The sequence below is a fragment of the Rana temporaria genome, chromosome 2 (genome assembly GCF_905171775.1).
Source record: "Rana temporaria chromosome 2, aRanTem1.1, whole genome shotgun sequence".
Classification (NCBI taxonomy): domain Eukaryota; kingdom Metazoa; phylum Chordata; class Amphibia; order Anura; family Ranidae; genus Rana; species Rana temporaria.
In genome coordinates this window covers 182,940,395-182,961,916 of record NC_053490.1, presented here as the reverse complement: position 1 = coordinate 182,961,916, position 21,522 = coordinate 182,940,395, and the positions used below count along the sequence as shown (strand labels likewise).

At 42.0% G+C, this 21,522-nt stretch overlaps 1 protein-coding gene across 3 annotated transcripts in view; it reads left to right on the top strand.

The window, feature by feature from the left end:
• UGGT2 (UDP-glucose glycoprotein glucosyltransferase 2) overlaps window positions 1-21,522 on the top strand; it is a 446,216-nt gene that overhangs the window by 227,963 nt on the left and 196,731 nt on the right. For all 3 annotated transcript variants that reach the window (XM_040336106.1, XM_040336105.1, XM_040336104.1), the window contains exon 22: window positions 19,553-19,684. In XM_040336106.1, coding sequence (XP_040192040.1) covers window positions 19,553-19,684 — 132 coding nt within the window. The remainder of the gene's footprint in view (window positions 1-19,552; window positions 19,685-21,522) is intronic.

Genomic DNA, 21,522 nt, shown 5'->3' with positions numbered 1-21,522 from the left:
TTATTGATTAAAGCATTTGCATCAGTATCAATGTTAAGGCCGTAAGCAGTGTACGTCTTAAGTCGGCGTATCCAAGCCATTTCTAGCTTGGATATCTCCCTAACCATAGAGCTCCCCCTCCAGTGGGGTCTGAACTTATCTATTCCAAGAAACAGAGTATTAGACGGATCTCGGTTATGTACTGTAAGATAATGTTTAGATACCAAGTGATTTTTAAACCCTGTAATGATGTTTGTAATGTGCTCATTTAGACGAACCTGGAGAGGGCGTTTAGTCCGGCCCACATATTGCAGGCCACAAGGGTACTGCAGCATATAAATCACCCCCTCAGTAGCACAAGTGATAAAGGGTTTAATACAATGCTCCTTATGTGTGACCGTAGATCTGAACACCGTGGTTCTTCTGCCAGTGCAGGAATTAAGGGAAAATACCCTACAACGTCTGCACTGGTAGTAACCAGTCAATTGATCAAAATAACCTTGAGTGGTCACCGGGGGGTTCAAAACATTAGGTGATATACGGTCCTGTAAGGAAGTTACCCCCTTTAAATATGACCCTTGGCTTTTCAGGTAAGATGTTTTTCAGAATAGTATCATTAGTTGCGATATGCCAATGCCTATCGATCAACTGTTTAATACCCTTATGTTGGATGGAGTAGGACGTAATGAATGGAACACCTAGAGGAAATTGGTTACGATCCTCTGGTCTCCTTTCAATCAGTAGGTCCTCCCTCACAGTGATTTTAACAGACTCCTGTGGAAAGAAACTTTGACCAGGGTCAACAACCTGGAGCCCAGTTCCAGGGCCCTCCATTGAGATCTAGGGGCCAACCCCCACCGTGGAAGGGGCTGGAATCAAAGCACCCAGAGGGGGAGGGGATCCCATATGGATTATGGGGACACTTGGAGACAGGGTCACAACTCAGATTGGGGCTCTCAGTCCCCTTCTAATCACCAATATGGGGGTGCATCTGGTTAGGATTACAACATCCCGACACAACTCCTTTTTCCCCTGATAGATAGAGACTGGTTTAGTGGTGATGAGAGTATTCAACATTCTCAGCCCCAACAACAAGGTGGAGCTGGTGTTTATAATTTGTAACCAGGCTACAATAGACCATTAAAAAAACAGTTTTCACAAACCCACACAAGGCCAAAAAAGACAGGGAGAAAGAGAATAGGAACCAGAGGGGGGAGGAAGGTCAGAACAGCTAAAGCGACCAAAAATGTAGTAGTTAAACAGGGTATTTTTAATTTAAGTTCACAAGTTTTGAGTAAATCCGAACAAAAATTTTTAGACCAAGGCCTTAAATTTGCGCCCCCTAAATGTTTAGATAAATTCCATACATATATGGACATTCATAAGTTCATTAGGAAACTAAACATTAAAAGGTATATGGCTGGGATTCCTTCTACGAATCAAGCCAATGCTAGTGAGTTTACTCACTCTGGTTTGTCTAACGCTTCCATCTTCAGACCTCCCAGCATTTTAGCACCCTCTCTTAGGGTGTTCCGGGATGTGCTGTTGAGGGAGCTAAAAAAAGCACGTTTGAATAAAAGTTTGCAAGAAGGTTTGGTTTTGCAACAATAAGGAGCTGGTAATTAGACTAGCCGACAAAGGGGAGGTATTGTGGTTCTGGATAGGGCTGACTACCTCAAAGAGATGCATAAAATTGTTGGGGCACCTATACAATATTGCCATCTGATCCCAAAACCAAGTTCACCAGACAACTTGAGGCTCTTGTGAGTAGGGGTTTATATGAGGGGATCCTTACCCCCAAGGAGAGGCTGTACTTGATACCTAAAGCTCCTCACACGCCTACTATTTATCTACCAAAATTGCATAAAGACCCAATCTGCCCCCCGGGAAGTCCTATTGTGAGTGGGATTGATTCAATCATGTCCCGGGTGGGCAGATATGTGGATTTCTTTTTACAACCTCTTGTACATAAGATGCCATCATCCGTTAAAGATTCCAGACACATTATCAATCTATTGTCAGGGATCCCCCCAAAAGAGGGTATATGGATGGTGACTATCGATGTCAGCTCTTATATACTTTTATTCCTCACTCCCTCAGCCTAGAGGCCGTTCAACATTATTTGGTGCAAGATTCAGGTCTCCATGCCAAACAGGTTGAATTTATCATGATTTTGCTTGGTTTTGCAGCAGCCTCAAATTATTTTTGGTTTGAGGGTTGCTTCTACAAGCAAGAAACATGTGTGGCTATGGGGGCTAAATACGCCCCTAGCCTAGCCAATCTCTTTATGGCCAAATGGAAGGAGGATGTCATCTACTCAAAAAACATACCTGAGGTAGCCCTTTGGGCAAGGTATATTGATGACATCCTTCTCCTATGGGATGGCCCTCTGGGTAATCTGGAGGAATTTATTAGTGGTCTAGAGAGGCATACAACTTAAGTTTGAGGCCAGACAGTCAGAGATCCATTATCTGGATCTCAAAATCAAAATTAAAAATGATAATTTCTCTACCTCCACCTTTTTTAAGGTTACGGATAGGAACTCTTTTATCCCAGTGAGCATCTGCCATCATAGCTCCTGGCTTAAGGCTTAAGATTCCTAAAAGCCAATATTTGAGACTCGGGAGGAACTGTTCTGATCCTTGTGAATTCTTGGAGCAATCCAAGGTATTGACAAACCGGTTTCTGGAAAAGGGCTACCAGAGTGAGTTCCTTAGGGATACCTTGGAGTCTGTTAAAACCACCGTGAGGGAGAACCTACTGATTGAAAGGAGACCAGAGGATCGTAAACCAATTTCCTCTAGGTGTTCCATTCATTACGTCCTACTCCATCCAACATAAGGGTATTAACCACTTAACCCCCGGACCATATTGCTGCCCAAAGACCAGAGCACTTTTTGCGATTCGGGACTGCGCCGCTTTAACTGACAATTGCGCGGTCGTGCGACGTGGCTCCCAAACAAAATTGGCGTCCTTTTTTTCTCCACAAATAGAGCTTTCTTTTGGTGGTATTTGATCACCTCTGCGGTTTTTATTTTTTGCGCTATAAACAAAAATAGAGCGACAATTTTGAAAAAAATGAATATTTTTTACTTTTTGCTGTAATAAATATCCCCCAAAAATATATAAAAAAAAACTTTTTTTTTCCTCAGTTTAGGCCGATACGTATTCTTCTACATATTTTTCGTAAAAAAAATCCCAATAAGCGTTTATTGATTGGTTTGCGCAAAAGTTATAGCGTTTACAAAATAGGGGGTATTTTTATGGCATTTTTATTAATATATGTTTTTACTAGTAATGGCGGCGATCAGCGATTTTTTTTCGGTACTGCGACATTATGGCGGACACTTCGGACACTTTTGACACATTTTTGGGACCATTGGCATTTTTATAGCGATCAGTGCTATACAAATGCATTGGATTACTATAAAAATGCCACTGGCAGTGAAGGGGTTAACACTAGGGGGCGGGGGAAGGGGTTAAGTATGTCCCTGGGTGTTATCTTACTGTGGGGGGGTGGATTCACTAGGGCAGTGTTTCTCAATTCCAGTCCTCAGGCCCCCCCCAACAGGTCAGGTTTTCAGGATTTCCCTCAGATGAAAAGGCTGTGGTGATTACTAAGGCAGTGAAACTGATCAAATCACCTGTGCAAAATAATGGAAAACCTGACCTGTTGGGGGGGCCTGAGGACTGGAATTGAGAAACACTGGACTAGGGGGAAACACTGATCCTCTGTTCATACATTGTATGAACAGAAGATCAGCATTTCCCCCGCTGACAGGACCGGGAGCTGTGTGTTTACACACACAGCTCCCGTTCCCCGCTCTGTAACGAGCGATCACGTGTGCCCGGCGGCGATCGAGCCCGCCGGGCACACGCACGGGAGTCGGCGGTGCGCACGCCCCCCCTAGTGGCGGCTCAAAGAGCCGCCGTATAGCTAGGGCTATCGCCCAGGAGAGCCGACCTGCCACCGTATGACGGTAAACGGTCGGCTAGTAGTTAAACAGTTGATCGATAGGCATTGGCGTATCGCAACTAATGATACTATCATGAAAAACATCTTACCTGAAAAGCCAAGGGTCATATTTAAGGGGGTAATATCTTTACGGGACCGTATATCACCTAATGTTTTGAACCCCCCGGTGACCACTCAAGGTTTTTTGATCAATTGACTGGTTACTACCAGTGCAGACGTTGTAGGGTATGTTCCCTTAATTCCTGCACCGGCAGAAGAACCACGGTGTTCAGATGTATGGTCACACATAAGGAGCATTGTATTAAACCCTTTATCACTTGTGCTACTGAGGGGGTGGTCTATATGCTGCAGTGCCCTTGTGGCCTGCAATATGTGGGCCGGACTAAACGCCCTCTCCAGGTTCGTCTAAATGAGCACATTACAAACATCATTACAGGGTTTAAAAATCACTCAGTATCTAAACATTATCTTACAGTATATAACTAAGATCCGTCTAATACTCTGTTTCTTGGAATAGATAAGTTCAGACCCCACTGGAGGGGGAGCTCTATGGTTAGGGAGATATCCAAGCTAGAAATGGCTTGGATACACCGACTTAAGACGTACACTCCTTACGGCCTTAACATTGGTTTTTATTTTTTGCGCTATAAACAAAAATCGAGCAACAGTTTTGAAAAAAAATCAATATTTTTTACTTTTTGCTATAATAAATATCCCCCAAAAACATATATAAAAACATTTTTTTTCCTCAGTTTATGCCGATACATATTCTTCTACCTATTTTTGGTAAAAAATCGCAATAAGCGTTTATCGATTGGTTTGCGCAAAATTTATAGCGTTTACAAAATAGGGGATAGTTTTATTTATTTTTTATTTTTTTACTACTAATGGCAGCGATCAGCGATTTTTTTTTTTTTCATGACTGCGACATTATGGCGGACACTTCGGACAATTTTGACACATTTTTGGGACATTGGCATTTTCACAGCAAAAAATGCATTTAAATTGCATTGTTTATTGTGAAAATGACAGTTGCAGTTTGGGAGTTAACCACAGGAGGAGTTAGGGTTCACCTAGTGTGTGTTTACAACTGTAGGGGGGTGGGGCTGTAGGACTGACGTCATTGATCGAGTCTCCCTATAAAAGGATCACTCGATCGATGCAGCCGCCACAGTGAAGCACGGGGAAGCCGTGTTTACATACGGCTCTCCCCGTTCTTCAGCTCCAGGGAGCGATCGCGATGGGGCGGCTATAAACGAATAGCCGCGCCGTCGTCCCGGATCGCTCCCCGCTGGAATCCGACCGCCGCACGTAGCGGGGGGGGGGTCCCGATCGGACCCACGTCTAGGCAGGGACGTACAGGTACGCCAATGTGCCTGTACGTGCCATTCTGCCGACGTACATATACATGCGGCGGTCTGGAAGTGGTTAATATAGTAATTTAAAAAATATTAATTTTTGTTAGTTTTTTTTCACTTAGACAGTTACTATAATTACATTGTGATTGATTTCACATTGAGATTTTTAGGTTTTGGTTTAATCTACCTTAATTATAAATCATCTAGTTCTTTAGAATACAAATTATTCATTATGTACTCAAAAGTAGGAGGAGTGCTTGCTAGTTTAACCTCTCCCTATTTTTTGGGCTTTTTTCAGGCTGTGTACAATTTCTTTTAGTATATAATACCATAGTGATATTTATTCAAGTCTCCACTAGGGGTAGCTGATATCAATCTGAGTCCCTAGGCCGACTTGTTTTCAGCCTAGGAATCGTTACATTTTTTGTTGCATAATTTTTCCTTTAATAAATAATAATTTATAAATACCCTGGGTGGTATAACATGCCTCCGTAAGGGTCTATACATATTTTTTATAATTTTTAGTCAATAGGGTTTTTTTCCCTTATTGCTTATGTTTTATTTTTCTGATGGCGAGCAGTTCTGGCATTGTCACATTCTGACATGCTGTTTTTCCCAAAACCATCATGGCATTTTCAGTCAGCCACTTCCTTGCACGTCAGAACGAGGCCCTACTATAATGCGGTGAATCAGTGTATCGCCCATCCCCATTGATCATGTCTGTTGATGATGAAACGCGTCTGGGACGGCGCACACTGACGTCACCTTGCTGAACATATGGAGGAAGGACTCCTATAGTCCCGGCCGGCATTTGTATACATGCTTTTTAAAACGCTACATGTTGGAAGTACGTTTTCGTCTTTACTTTTATTTAAAAAAATTACGGTATCACACTACGGTCCGTTTATCCTTATACCCATGAACCAAGGACCTGTTTACCTATGAGCAAGTGACCTTATCCAGGATACCTGCCCTTGGAGTCCCTGTTGGTCCGGTGTCTCAGTCCGTGGATGGAGTTTTTACCTATAGGCTTGTGAACCTGTTTGTTGCGGTAAGCGGCTTTCCATTAGGTGGTGGTTTCCTCACAAGAAGTCATTCTCACGGTGGTGCTGCTTTCATCCTGTCTGTGGGTTCTGCTGAGATCCACTTTGCACATTTAGGACTTCATTTACCATACCCTTATTATTTCAACATTTTTGGGGGCTCATAGACTTTGTTCTTTCTAAGTACTGGCACTCATGCTGGTTCTTTTTCATTGGCGCAGTTTTTATTTTTGTATTGCAATATCAATATAGCCTAGGAAAAATATAGGGTATTGTAGTGTGTAGCGCTGTTTTTTTGAAGCAATGCCCTTCAAGCGGGAGTTCACCCATTTATTAAATTTTTTTTTTTCTCCCCTTAGATTCCTGCTCGTTCGGTCTAGGGGAATCGGCTATTTGTATTAAAATATGAGCAGTACTTACCCGTTTTCGAGCTGCATCTTCTTCCGTCGCTTCCGGGTATGGGTCTTCGGGAGCGGGCGTTCCTTCTTGATTGACAGGCTTCCGAGAGGCTTCCGACGGTCGCATCCATCGCGTCACTCGTAGCCGAAAGAAGCCGAACGTCGGTGCGGCTCTATACTGCGCCTGCGCTCCGACGTTCGGCTTCTTTCGGAAAATCGTGACGCGATGGATGCGACCGTCGGAAGCCTCTCGGAAGACTGTCAATCAAGAAGGAACGCCCATTCCCGCAGCCCATACCCGGAAGCGACGGAGAGGATGCATCTCGTAAACGGGTAAGTACTGCACATATTTTAAAACAAATAGCCGATTCCCCTAGAGAAAACGAGCAGGAATCTAAGGGGAAAAAGTGCCCTCTAAGGGTGAATCCCCGCTTTAAGTATGCTATAACTGTAATGTACCTAATGTTTATAATATGTACCAATGCCCAGTGTTTATCATTTAACATTATCCCAAGGTGTGCCAGTCATGAGAGAAATACATTGCTTGCTTTTACTGTTTTCAGTCTGTAAAAACAAAAAATTGCTCCCTTTCAGATTTTTCTATTTTTTTTTGCATATTTGTCGCACTTAAATAACTCAAATCATCAAAATGTTTTATTACACAAAGTAAATACGAAATTCAGTTTTTAAATGATGATTTCATTAAGGCAAAACAGCTGTCCAAACCTGCCTGGCTTTATGCGAAAAAATAGTTTCCCCCTACACCTAATAACTGGTTGTGCCACCCTTGGTGGCAGCAACTGCAATCATTTGCAATAACTGGCAATGAGTCTTTCACATTGCTGTGGAGCAATTTGTGCCCACTCTTTTTTGCAGAATTGTTTTAATACAGCCACATTGAAGGGTTTTCCAGCATAAACTGCCTGTGTAGGGTCATGATACAGCATCTCAATTGGATTTAAGTCAGGGCTATGACTAGGCCAGTCCGAAACCTAAATTTTGCTTTGTTTGAATCATTTGGAGGTGGGACTTACTTTTGTGTTTCGGATCATTGTCCTGCTGCATAACCCAAGTGCGCTTGAGCTCGCAAACTGATGGCCGGTCATTCTCCTTTAGGATTTTCTGGTAGAGCTCAGAATTCATGGTTCCATCAAGTATGGTACGTTGTCCAGGTCCTGAAGCTGAATATTCTCCTAATTGTCTTGGGGATAATCCAGATGTTTTTTGGTAAATGTGAGATGAGCCTTTTTGTTTTTGGTCAGCAGTGGCTTTGGCCTTGGAGCTCTACCATGGATGCCATTTTTGCCCAGTCTCTTTCTTATTGTTGAACCAGGAACACTGATCTTACCTGAGGCACATAAGGCCTGCAGTTCTTTAGATGATCTGTTTTTTTTTTTTGTTTTTTTATGACCTCCTGGCGTTGTCGTCATGCTCTTGGAGTAATTTTTGTAGGCCGGCCACTCCTGGGAAGGTTCACCACTGTTCCAAGTTATCTCCATTTGTGGATTATGGCTCTCCCCGTCGTTCCCTGGAGTGCCAAAGCTTTAGCAATGAGTTTGAAACCCTTCCTAGACCGATGCATGTACATTACTTTGTTTATAATCTGTTCTTGTTTTTTTTTTTTTTTTTTTAGATTGTGGCATGATGTGTGGCTGTTTGTGATCTGTTAGCGTGCTTCACTTTGTCAGGCAGCTTCTGTTTATGTTGATTTCTTGATTTAACCAGTCTGGCAGTAATCAGGCCTGGGTGTGGCGAGTGAAAATTAACTCGGCTTTCCCAAAACATTTTAGTTTATTACAGTTCATTCATGATTCAGCATGGGAGAGGGCAATTACTTTTTCACATAGGGCCAGGCAGGTTTTAGCAGATTTATTTTAATAAATTAAATAATAATCTTGGATTTACTCGGGTTATCTTTGTGGAATATTAAAATGTGTTTGATGATCTGAATCATTTAATTGTGAGAAGTAGATGAGGGCAGGATGTTGTATTAAAACATCATCCCACTCCTGGTGTTTTGATCACCACCACACGAGTGCAGTGTTGCCTCTGTCTGCTGTCGGTACTGACCCTGGAATGTTTATTGACCATGTTTCTACTTGGTACCTGGACTGATTCTTCACCTATTTATTGATCATTTCTCTGCCTGTCACCTGAACCAGCTTATCTGCACGTTCCACTAACTGTGTTCTGTGGGATACCAGTCCCAGACATCCCCTGTAGACAACAGCACTCCAGGAACCACAAGAACAATTTTGTTCATACTTTGTTCAGGCCCCCCGTACTTCCTGGCCAGTGAAAATGGCATTCCTGGACAGCCACGTACCAATAAGCTAGGTTTGCTTGGCTTATAGAAATGGGGATTGCTACAGGTGATGCTACACTAGGCTAAATTCCCTGACTACTCATACAGAGGCAAGCATTGCAGTGCACTATTTTCTATACAGTGTTGGTTGATTTTTGCAATACACGAGATACAGTTTCTGTTGAGAAATCAGTCCAAACATTCAAAAACTCTCACATTTAGTTCTCCTATTCTCAGGAAGAATAGCAGATTGTGTTTTGGAGTGTATTTCGAAGTATGCCAATGATGTGTAGTACAAATATCTTATTTGCCAACTTTGCGTAAAAAAAAAACACATCTTTAACCACTTAAGGACCGCCTCCTGCACATATACGTTGGCAGAATGGCACGGCTGGGCACATGTACGTACAGGTATGTCCTGTACTAGTACCCAGCCGTGGGGCGCGGGCGTGCGCCCGCAACCCGGTCCGAAGCACCGGGACCGTGGGACCCACCGACCTGATCACCGCTTGAGTCCCGGGATCGGTCCCCGGAGCTGAAGAACGGGGAGAGCCGCGTGTAAACACGGCTTCCCAGTTCTTCACTGTGGCGGCTGCATCGATCGTGTCATCCCTTTTATAGGGGGACACAATCGATGATGTCACACCTACAGCAACACCCCCCTACAGTTGTAAACACACTTCAGGGAACACATAAACCCATCAGCGCCCCCTGTGGTGAACTCCCAAACTGGAACTGTCATTTTCACAATAAACAATGCATTTTAAATGCATTTTTTTACTGTGAAAATGACAATGGTCCCAAAAATTTGTCAAAATTGTCCGAAGTGTCCGCCATAATGTCGCAGTCATAAAACAAATCGCTGATCACCGCCATTAGTAGTAAAGAAATAATAATTTATAAAAATGCAATAAAACTATCCCCTATTTTGTAAACACTATAAATTTTGCACAAACCTACCGATAAACGCTTATTGCATTTTTTTTTTTTACCAAAAATTAGGTAGAAGAATGCGTATCGGCCTAAACTGAGGAAAAAAAATGTTTTTTTTATATATTTTTGGGGGATATTTATTATAGCAAAAAGAAAAAAATATTGCATTTTTTTTCAAAATTGTCGCTCTATTTTTGTTTATAGCGCAAAAAATATATACACAATACAGTGTGATAAGCAAAAAGCCACTTTTTCACTTCAGATGAGTATAGGTTTGGTTACATAAAATACTTTTAGATTTTCCAAGTTACTTTACAAAATTCAGTACATATATTTTGTTGCGGGCAACACAGTTACTTTGTTCTTGCTTCAGCGTGTTTTTTTTTTAAACAGGTGAGATCCAGGAACTGATCCCCGCTGTCCTACTTCTAATTAAAAATTAAATTATATTCACGTGGGATAAAAAAACATACACAAACATTTTATGGCATCAATATTTCCAAACAAACATTCTGTATGCTTTTCAATATGTAATGCTCTTTCCTTTCATGCACATATTATTTCTGTTAAGAATGTAATATGCAAACATATTAAGGAATACCCACAGCTATTATAAGTTTATTGCTGTTAAGATATGTAAAATTCAACATGCACAATCTAAGAATAGGATTGATTTTACAAATGAGTATCTAGATTACTTCATGAATTAGTAGACAAAAATTGTGTATTCTGCATTGCTTCTGGTCCCTGACCCTTTCTCAATACAAATGCTAATCGGAGTTCTGAAGGACGACTTCTTGCCAATCAAAACTTAGATATAAAGTAATTTCCTAAATTTACATATAGATTAAAACTTGAACATATTATCTTGCTGTTTAATTCAATGATACATCTCCTTTCAGTCGTTACCAGTTATGTAATCTGTTTAAAGCATCTTTTATTTAAAGTTGTAAATAGGAGGTTTATTTAAGAGCATTAAACAAAGACCTATAAAAATTAAGTATGCTAGAGCAGATGAGATGTGAAACTCACTTGACTACAAAGTTATTATAAAAAAAAAATATGACAAGTTATGTTGGTCACACAAGATATAGCTATTTTATTTTGGTTGGATTTCACTGGACAACACATTTTTTCAAAAGTTTTGCTTTCTGAAAAACGTTTGACTATTACGATAGACCCCTTAAAACTGAACACAAATATAATTTAAGAATTGCTGTATCATTTTAAAAATATGAAATATGCTTTTATTGGCTATAATGTATTTAATTACATAATGTTTGCAATACAGGGCATGAGTTCAACAGGCTAAAAGTCTATTGCTGCAAATTTTCTTACGCACAAGTTTTATGTGCTTGGTGCATGTCGCTGCAGTAGCCAACAATAGTCAGGTAGAACTGATGCATTCCAGTTGTCCTGATACAGTTTTCCATTGTGGTAATAGCCTGGTGAAACCTTTCACCATATTCATCGCTGACTGTACCTAGATTTTTTGCGGAAAGAAATCCAAGTGTGAATGTAGAAAATTAATCTTCAGTGACATCTTTCACTTCATGGTCTTGTAAATGGCAAAAAAGTTTGTCAACCAGCTGAATGTAGTTTGGTGCTCTGTAGTTATTTTTATTAGGGCAGTACAGTTACAATAAAACTTGATACAGGAGGAATCTGAGGGCCCTGCAATTGCTACCAAGAAAACTCTCAATGAGTTATGAATTAATTTTCTCTGGGCCTAATAACAGATCTTCAAACTGCTTGTCATTGATGACACATCTCATCTGTAGAATAGCAAAATTGCCTTACTTAGGGCTCTTTCACACGTCCGTTCTGTTCGTCCGTTTTTTGGACGTCCGTTAACGGACCGCAATGCTTCCCTATGGGCTAGCGTCCGTTAGCGGATGAGCATCTGCTAACGTCCGTTAGCGTCCGTCTGCGTTCAGTTTCGTTTTTTTGGACGGAAGAAAACCCTATTTTTCTTCCGTCTAAAAAACGGAACGGACAAAAAACGGACGTTAACGGATGATCCGTTTATCATCCGTTCCGCTAACATCCGTTTTTCTATGTAAAAAGCCCCAAAAAAAAAAAAAACGGATGCAAAAACTGATGCAAAAACTGATGCAAAAACGGATCAACTGATGAAAAAACTGATGCAAAAACGGATCAACTGATGAAAAAAAACTGATCTGAAAAATGGAACGGACGTGTGAAAGAGCCCTTAATCTTGGCATCAGTTAATTCTTGGACACATTGTGAGTGAGTTTATCAACTGTTTTAACCACTTCAGCCCTGAGCCTCTTTCTGAGATTTGGGGTGTACAAGTTTTTTTTTTTTTGGTAGAAAATTACAAACATTATATATTTTATTTTTCTAACACCTTAGAGAATACAATGGTGGTAGTTTGCAATATTTTTAGGGTTTTCATTGGTTTTTTTTTTTTTTTTTTATGGATCAAAAGCTTTAAACGCTGGTGAGCTGCATTTTTAAGTGTTTTTTTGACATAAGAATGTTTTTACAGCTGAAAAAAACTCTCAGAACCCACTAGTTTTGTTTTTGTTTTTCCAACCAAAAAACATGCTAGCCAAAAACAGTTGATAACAGCCTATGTGTGCATGGATAACATGCTGGAGAGTTTGACTGTAGAAAAAAAAGCATCTGAAGACAAAAATAGCAGCTGTAAAAAAGTCCAAAAACATCCAGTGTGCATGAAGTCTTATAGGTACAGTTTGGAGGAAAGATGGGAAAGTGGAGACATGATTGAAACCTTTAAATACATTGAGTGTGAATAAGCTTTAAGAGGGCAGTATTTTTAATATTAAGCCAAGATCAAGAACACAGGGACATGACCTCAAACTAGCAGAAGGAAGGTTCAAAAAAATAAATGTAATCTTAGAAAGTAGTATTTTACCAAAAAAGTAGTTGCTTGGAATAGATTTCCAGCAGAGTGGGTCAGTCAACAGTAAATGGATTTAAACATGCTTGAGACAAACCTAGACCACTTTCTGATTTGTGTCATTGTTCGAGCCTGGCTGCTGCATTGCAGCATCTTCATTTGTTTTGTCGAAGCTTCATTGCACTGGTGTACCATTTATGGAAAAATAAGGTAATTTTGAAAAAATACAGCAACTATATTGGGCTTCTCCAGGAAATACACTTCCTAAATTCCTAACTTGCACAACTGTGGATACTCTACAGTATATCACAGTTTGCTCATTTAGACTATCTTTTTGGACACCAGCGAGACCTCCCTAAAGTGTCCTTTTCAGACATAGGAATTTTCTCCACTTCTGATCATGCCCCTGTCTCTGTATCCTTGACACTGGGGGACGTGTTCCCCAGAGCCTGGTGGTGGTGACTGAATACGTTTCTCCTTCAGGAAATGGAAGTTCATTCCCTGGTGGAACTAGAACTAATGAGGTTCCTTTAGGAACATACCTCACCAGAAGCTCCAACATTGACCTTGTGGGAAAATTATAAGTGCATGCTGAGGAGTCCCTTGATCCAGCAGGTCCAAAAACAATATGCCTAATGCACACATTCCTGAGAAATGGCTGTTAGAAATCTGTGGGTACTGCAGCAACCACCGACTGGAAACCATCAACATTCAAAGCGGAAAATATGTCATTAGCACACCAAATGACATCTGAGGGAATAACCACATCAGAAGGTGATACAATTTCTGGAAGCATCTACAGTCAGGAAGAGAATGAGGCAATCCTCTTCCCTCCTGACAAAGCATTTGGATCTGACACTGACTGATTTGCTTAAAAGATTAAAAGCCTGAGGGAAAGACAAGTCAATCTTGAATTGCATGGACAAGCTCTATCTGAATAGAAGCTGGAAATTCCAAGAGCCTTCCAAAGGGAAGATCCCAAGAGAGAGTCTTCCAAATTATAAATTGGCCTATAATCGATCTGCACCAGCGTGAGTTTTGTGAAAGGAGGTGTGAGGTATCCACCCAAAACTTGTTGAACTATATGCTTCTTCTTTAGGAAGTAAAGGTCCAGTTGTGCCAAGTCAGCCGTGAGCTTTCCGGTCTAGAACTTTTCATACAGGTCAAGGATGAACAGACAAGTGCAGTACAATAAATTAACAAAGAGCTTACTGTGAACAGTGTAACGAGGGACAAATGTAACCATTTGTCGACCGCTCCGGGCGTCGATTGACGACGGCACAATGGGACTTCTAAGTGAATCGCTGTAGCTGTATGGCGGATGATAATAATGGATAATAAAAAAAAATCAAATCCACCTTGCTCATATGAGGAAATACCCTGCGATCTTGTTATCTGCAGATGCCGAAAAGGCGTTTGACAGCGTGTACTGGTAATTTTTTACATCAACCATGCAACATATTGGCCTGTGCATGCACACATCCTACTGGCTGGATGTAATATATGTGTGTCCCTCCTCTGTGATTAGGGTAAATTAAACATCTTCTGATTACTTTAACTCGAGCAATGGAACCAGACATGCTTTCCTTCTAATCGTTATCCTGTCATTAAAGCCATTGTTATGTACCACACAAGAGTTCAGACATCCAAGGTTTGAACACAAATGCTCCGCAGATCATAAGATCGCTGGGTTTGTGGATGATCTCCTCCTCTTCCTTGCACATCTTGAAATGTCCCTTCTAAACCTGTTTAGATCCTTAGAAGAATATTATATTCTATCCAATTGCAAAATGAAGTCTAAAGGTCTTAATATTAATGTTCTGCCAAAACTTTGTGCTCTATAGCAAAGTTTCCCTTTTAACGTACTTTGGAGTTATAATAAAAATGTTTAGATGAGACCTTCTCCTTAAATGTTCCGCCCTTTCTTGCAACAATTGGGAAAGATTAGCTCAAGAGACACATTTTCCCTGCAGTTCTGATCTTTCCTATTACTCTCTCATCATTGGTCATCCCTCTTTTCTTATGGGAACAGAGGATCAAGGTTTTCAGGCCTTACTACTCTCGGGTACGTTTAGGATTCAACACTTTTTCAATTCATCTGTATGGAAGATAGTTCCTGACATTCAGGCTATGACAGACCCTCCTCAAGAGTTATCAGTGGTCCTTTACCCATTTGAACAAATGTACCTAGATTCTTCACCCATGAACTATGCTCTTGCTCATACAAGTTGATAAATCAACCACCATTATATCCTCCATACCTTCTCAAGTGGGAGAGAGATACAGTGCCTTTGCGAAAGTATTCGACCCCCTTGAACTCTGCGACCTTTTGCCACATTTCAGGCTTCAAACATAAAGATATAAAACTGTAATTTTGTTTGAAGAATCAACAACAAGTGGGACACAATCATGAAGTGGAACTAAATTTATTGGATATTTCAAACTTTTTTAACAAATAAAAAACTGAAAAATTGGGCGTGCAAAATTATTCAGCCCCTTTACCTTCAGTGCAGCAAACTCTCTCCAGAAGTTCAGTGAGGATCTCTGAATGATCCAATGTTGACCTAAATGACTAATGATGATAAATAGAATCTACCTGTGTGTAATCAAGTCTCCGTATAAATGCACCTGCACTGTGATAGTCTCAGGGGTCCGTTTAAAGCGCAGAGAGCGTCATGAAGAACAAGGAACACACCAGGCAGGTCCGAGATACTGTTGTGGAGAAGTTTAAAGCCGGATTTGGATACAAAAAGATTTCCCAAGCTTTAAACATCCCAAGGAGCACTGTGCATGCGATAATATTGAAATGAGTATCGGACCACTGCAAATCTACGAAGACCTGGCCGTCCCTCTAAACTTTCAGCTCATACAAGGAGAAGACTGATCAGAGATGCAGCCAAGAGGCCCATGATCACTCTGTATGAACTGCAGAGATCTACAGCTGAGGTGGGAGACTCTGTCCATAGGAAAACAATCAGTCGTATACTGCACAAATCTGGCCTTTATTGAAGAGTGGCAAGAAGAAAGCCATTTCTTAAAGATATCCATAAAAAGTGTTGTTTAAAGTTTGCCACAAGCCACCTGGGAGACACACCAAACATGTGATAGAAGGTGCTCTGGTCAGATGAAACCAAAATCGAACTTTTTGGCAACAATGCAAAACGTTATGTTTGGCGTAAAAGCAACACAGCTCATCACCCTGAACACACCATCCCCACTGTCAAACATGGTGTTGGCAGCATCATGGTTTGGGCCTGTTTTTCTTCAGCAGGGACAGGAAAGATGGTTAAAATTGATGGGAAGATGGATGGAGCCAAATACAGGACCATTCTGGAAGAAAACCTGATGGAGTCTGCAAAAGACCTGAGACTGGGACAGAGATTTGTCTTCCAACAAGACAATGATCCAAAACATAAATCTACAATGGAATGGTTCACAAATAAACATATCCAGGTGTTAGAATGGCCAAGTCAACGTCCAGACCTGAATACAATCGAGAATCTGTGGAAAGAACTGAAAACTGCTGTTCACAAATGCTCTCCATCCAACCTCACTGAGCTCGAGCTGTTTTGCGAGGAGGAATGGGCAAAAATTTCAGTCTCTCGATGTGCAAAACTGATAGAGACATACCCCAAGCGACTTACAGCTGTAATCGCAGCAAAAGGTGGCGCTACAAAGTATTAACTTAAGGGGGCTGAATAATTTTGCACGCCCAATTTTTCAGTTTTTCATTTGTTAAAGTTTGAAATATACAATAAATTTCGTTCCAATTCATGATTGTGTCCCACTTGTTGTTGATTCTTCAAAAAAAATAACAGTTTTATATCTTTATGTTTGAAGCCTGAAATGTGGCAAAAGGTCGCAAAGTTCAAGGGGGCCGAATACTTTCGCAAGGCACTGTATATAGGTGTTCATCAGGACTGCTCAAAGAGACCATGTCCTATATTTCGTGAGTCAATAAGATACAGGAGTCAGGATTTCAAATCTTATTGTAATGGTATAGAGCAGTGGTCATCAACCCTGTCCTGCAGGGCCCACTAACAGGCCAGGTTTTATGTATTACCTTGGGGAGATGCAGTCTAGACTACTGCAATCACTGAGGAGCAAATGATATCAGCTGTGATGCATTTGTTATCTTGCAAACCTGGCCGGTTAGTGGGCCCTGCAGGACAGGGTTGATGACCACTGCTATAGAGTACCCACCACTCGTGCTTTCCACATTTCTTTTTGATGTGTTGGCACTGTGGGAAAGAGGAGTGTATGTTTTTTAACATGTATTCTGGGAATGTCTGTCTCCAAGTTTTCTGGTTGGCAGTACAGATCTATTTTAGGAAGCTAACCTTTGAAACAGCCCTGCTGCCTACTTATTGCTCATAAATCACATGTCTAAGAGACATTACAAATGTTTCCTTTTGATTCACCTAATGCTGCCATAGCCTGTATTCTGCTCAAATTGAAACAAACCTCACCCCTCTCTAAAAGCTTGTGGTATTCGAAAATTCAGGCTCTATACACCATGGAAAATCGTATTGCCATCTGTGACCATAGGGCGATTTTTAGGTCTGGCCTAGTTTTTTTCCCATCTGCTTTACAATTAGAGGAAGCAAATGGTACAAAAACGTAATTTTTCATCTTTATATAAAGTTAGATCATGACACTTAACTACCTGTGTATTTAAAATATCAGGGTTATTTTGTATCACCTGTTTTTACTTTTTCATAAATGCAAATCCTAGCTTTGTGTTGGAACTTTTCATCAGTTTTTTTGTTGAAATATTGTGACAACATATTTTTTCACTGTATCTAATTCAATACTCCAACCTAAGGCATAACTAAACGCAAAACTTTTTTTAGTTTTGGATAGAGTGAAGAAGAGCTGTTTTTATTGCTGTCTGTGTCCCCATTGAGGAGCTTCACCCTCTGTATTTGTCCTGTTTGAAAGTAAAAGAAAATTCCACATTTTGGGTTGTCCCTAGGAAAGTAATAGAGGGGAAATCTTCCAATGGGGTCACTAGTCACTAGTGACCATGGGGTCCCCAAGGAATTCCCTTAATTTTCAGGGATTTCTTCTCGCTTACTGATTTGGCTATGGAAAAAGAAGTGAAGGGAAATCTCTGCAATAGGAAATAATAATAATAAAAAATTTGCATATAGTCCTACTTTAAATAAAGATTTTATAAAAAAAAAATATAACAACTCCAGGCATCCCCGCCCTTTTTCAGTACTGACATGCAGTAGAAATTTAGATATGAGTAATCTGGTCCTCAACAGTTTCCATATACACAGCACATTTAACCACTTCAATACAGGGCATTTTCACCCCCTTCCTGCCCAGACCAATTTTTAGTTTTCAGCGCTGTCGCATTTTGAATGACAATTGCGCAGTCGTGCGACGTGGCTCCCAAACAAAATTGGCGTCCTTTTTTTCCCACAAATAGAGCTTTCTTTTGGTGGTATTTGATCACCTCTGCGGTTTGTATTTTTTGCGCTATAAACAAAAGAAGAGCGACAATTTTGAAAACCGATACGTATTCTACATATTTTTGGTAAAAAAAAAATCTCAATAGGCGTATTTGATCGGTTTGTGCAAAAGTTCTAGCATTTACAAAATGGGGAATAGAATTATGTCTTTTTTTTTTTTTTACTAGTAATGGCAGCGATCTGCGATTTTTATTGTGACCGTGACATTGCGGCGGGCATATCGGACCCTTTTGACGCATTTTTGGGACCATTCACATTTATACAGCGATTAGTGCTATAAAACTGCACTGATTACTGTGTAGATGTGACTGGCAGGGAAGGGGTTAATATGTTCCCTAAAGGTGTGTTCTAACTGTAGGGGGAGGGGACTCACAAGGGGAGGAGACCGATGTGTGTTCCTCTGTACTGGGAACACACATCTGTCTCCTCACCGCTGACAGGACATGGATATGTGTGTTTACACACACAGATCCATGGTGTTGTGATTGCGGGCAATCTCGGGTGCCCGGCGGACATCGCAGCCGCCGGGCATGCGCACCGGGTCCCGAGCAATGCGCCCCCTAGCCGCCCGGGAATGCAAGGACGTCATATGACGTCCAGTCTGAAGGAGGAAGGGTTCCCGCCGACGTCATTTTACAATGACTCGGTAGGGAATGTGTTAAAAGTGGAGATTCTTAGTTCTCTATTGCAAAACATGTTCAATTTGACCAACTACATCAAAGTGATTGCTTTTTGTCCTGTTCCCACTCTATCTTACAGATTGCCAACCTCTTATTTGCTAAGATGGCATACTCTTGACATTGTGGACATATCTTACCAACATGGGGGAAACATAGACGGCTAGAGAAGAAATGAGCTCTAGACCAACGTCCAGCAGTGCACATCCACTATGGGGAAAAATACAGTTTTTAAAAGGGTAGACCGCATCAGCAGACAAACCATTATCTATGCACATAGCCAGGTGTGTCCCCTTAGAAATCAGAAAAATAATCAATATTGAATACACGGAGGGGTTATGGCACAGTAATCACAGCTTTTAGCTTCATCGAAAAAAATAAAACAACTTTAAGCTTCTCTGTCCTTTTTTAATTACTGACCTGCACAATGCAGTAGAAACACATGCTATATTGCTATAAACACTTCTTTTACTTTTTTAGCAGCATCCTATGAACCTTTTTTATTACTTTTTTCAGGAAATGGATGGCGATGCCTTTGAGAAAAAGTATAATACACTCGGGTTGGACATACTTCAGACTCAAAAGTTATATTGTCGTGAAGTTCTCAAATTATTGCCTGGACAAATGGCTGTAATCAGTAATGGACGGGTAAGATTGTTAAATAGGTTATGTGCAATACTATCTAGTTACAATGTGATTTTTTTATTTATTTTGTATTTAATTATAAATATCACTTGCCACTCTAAGGCCAAGAATGGTAACTCCTTCCTTTTCTCCAGATCCTAAATGTGGTTCCATTAAGGCTGCCTATATATTGCTAACAGGGCCGGCCTTTGGGGTGTGCGGACAGTGCGATCGCACAGGGCGCCATAGCAACATGGGCGCCTGGCGACCGCACATATTTTTTAATTCGCCTGCGTATTAAGTAGTGGGCGGGGGGGCGTGCTGCACACTGGGGGTGTCAGGCCGGCGCCCCCCCCGCGACTGAAGAGGACCTTGCCGGGTGGCATGGCGTGGTGCCGGGTGCCTGGCTTTGCAGGGGGGGTGCCATGCAAGCCGCATCCCAGCGAGCCGTCGGCACACCCGGGACCTGGCCGCATTGATCCCCCTTCTCCTTAGGCAGCTCTGCGGGTCTGAGTCTCGGCTGCCTGTGACTGTCTCAGTCACGCAGCCGAGCAGTGAAGCAGCCTCCCCCTGGCCTGTACTGTGCTGTGTGTGCAGCACGCGGCAAGCAGGTTATCTGAGCCTGCTTGCTTTACAGGTCTGAAGGGGGGGTCGTCTATTTTAGGGGGGGTTCTTTATTGTAGGGCGGTCTGCACTGTAGGGGTTGATCTGTATTGTAGGGGGGGTGTTTTCTGTATTGTGTGTGTGTGTGTGTGTGTGTGGGGGGGGGGGGTCTTTATTGTTGGGGGGGGGTGTGCACTGTAGGGGTTGATCTGTATTGTAGGGGGGGTGTTTTCTCTATTGTGGGGGGGGTTCTTTATTGTAGGGGTGGTCTATTGTAGGGGGGGTTCTGTATTGTGGGGGGGGGTTCTTTATTGTAGGGGGGTCTGCACTGTAGGAGTGGTCTATTGTAGGGGGGGTGTTCTGTATTGTGGGGGGGGGTTCTTTATTGTAGGGGGGTCTGCACTGTAGGGGTAGTCTATTGTAGGGGGGGTTCTGTATTGTAGGGGTAAATCTGTATTGTAGAGGGGGTTCTGTATTGTAAGGAGAGATCTGTATTTTAGGGGGAGGGGGTATGCACTGTACGGGGGTCTGCGTAACATGCATGGGGTCCAGAACTGTTAGGGGGGTGTATGTGTTACATACAGGTGTCCGGGGCTGTGTAATGTAAAGGGTTGCAGGGTGCTGTGTAATGTAAAGGGATCCAGTGGTGCAGGGCGCTGTGTAATGTAAAGGGGTCCAGTGGTGCAGTGTAATGTAAAGGGGTCCAGAGCTGTGGGGTGCTGTGTAATGTAAGGGGCCCAGAGGTGCAGAGTGCTGTGTAATGTAAGGGGCCCAGAGGTGCAGAGTGCTGTGTAATGTAAGGGGCCCAGTGGTGCAAGGTGCTGTGTAGTGTCCAGAGGTGCAGGGTGCAGGGTGCTGTGTAATGTAACGAGGTGCAGGGTGCTGTGTAAAGTGAAGGGGCCCAGAGGTGCAGGGTGCTGTGTAATGTAAGGGGCTCAGAGGTGCAGGGTGCTGTGTAATGCAAGGGGCTCAGAGGTGCAGAGTGCTGTGTAATGTAAGGGGCCCAGTGGTGCAAGGTGCTGTGTAGTGTCCAGAGGTGCAGGGTGCAGGGTGCTGTGTAATGTAACGAGGTGCAGGGTGCTGTGTAAAGTGAAGGGGCCCAGAGGTGCAGGGTGCTGTGTAATGTAAGGGGCTCAGAGGTGCAGGGTGCTGTGTAATGCAAGGGGCTCAGAGGTGCAGGGTGCTGTGTAATGTAAGGGGCCCAAAGGTGCAGGGTGCTGTGTAATGTAAGGGGCCCAGTGGTGCAAGGTGCTGTGTAG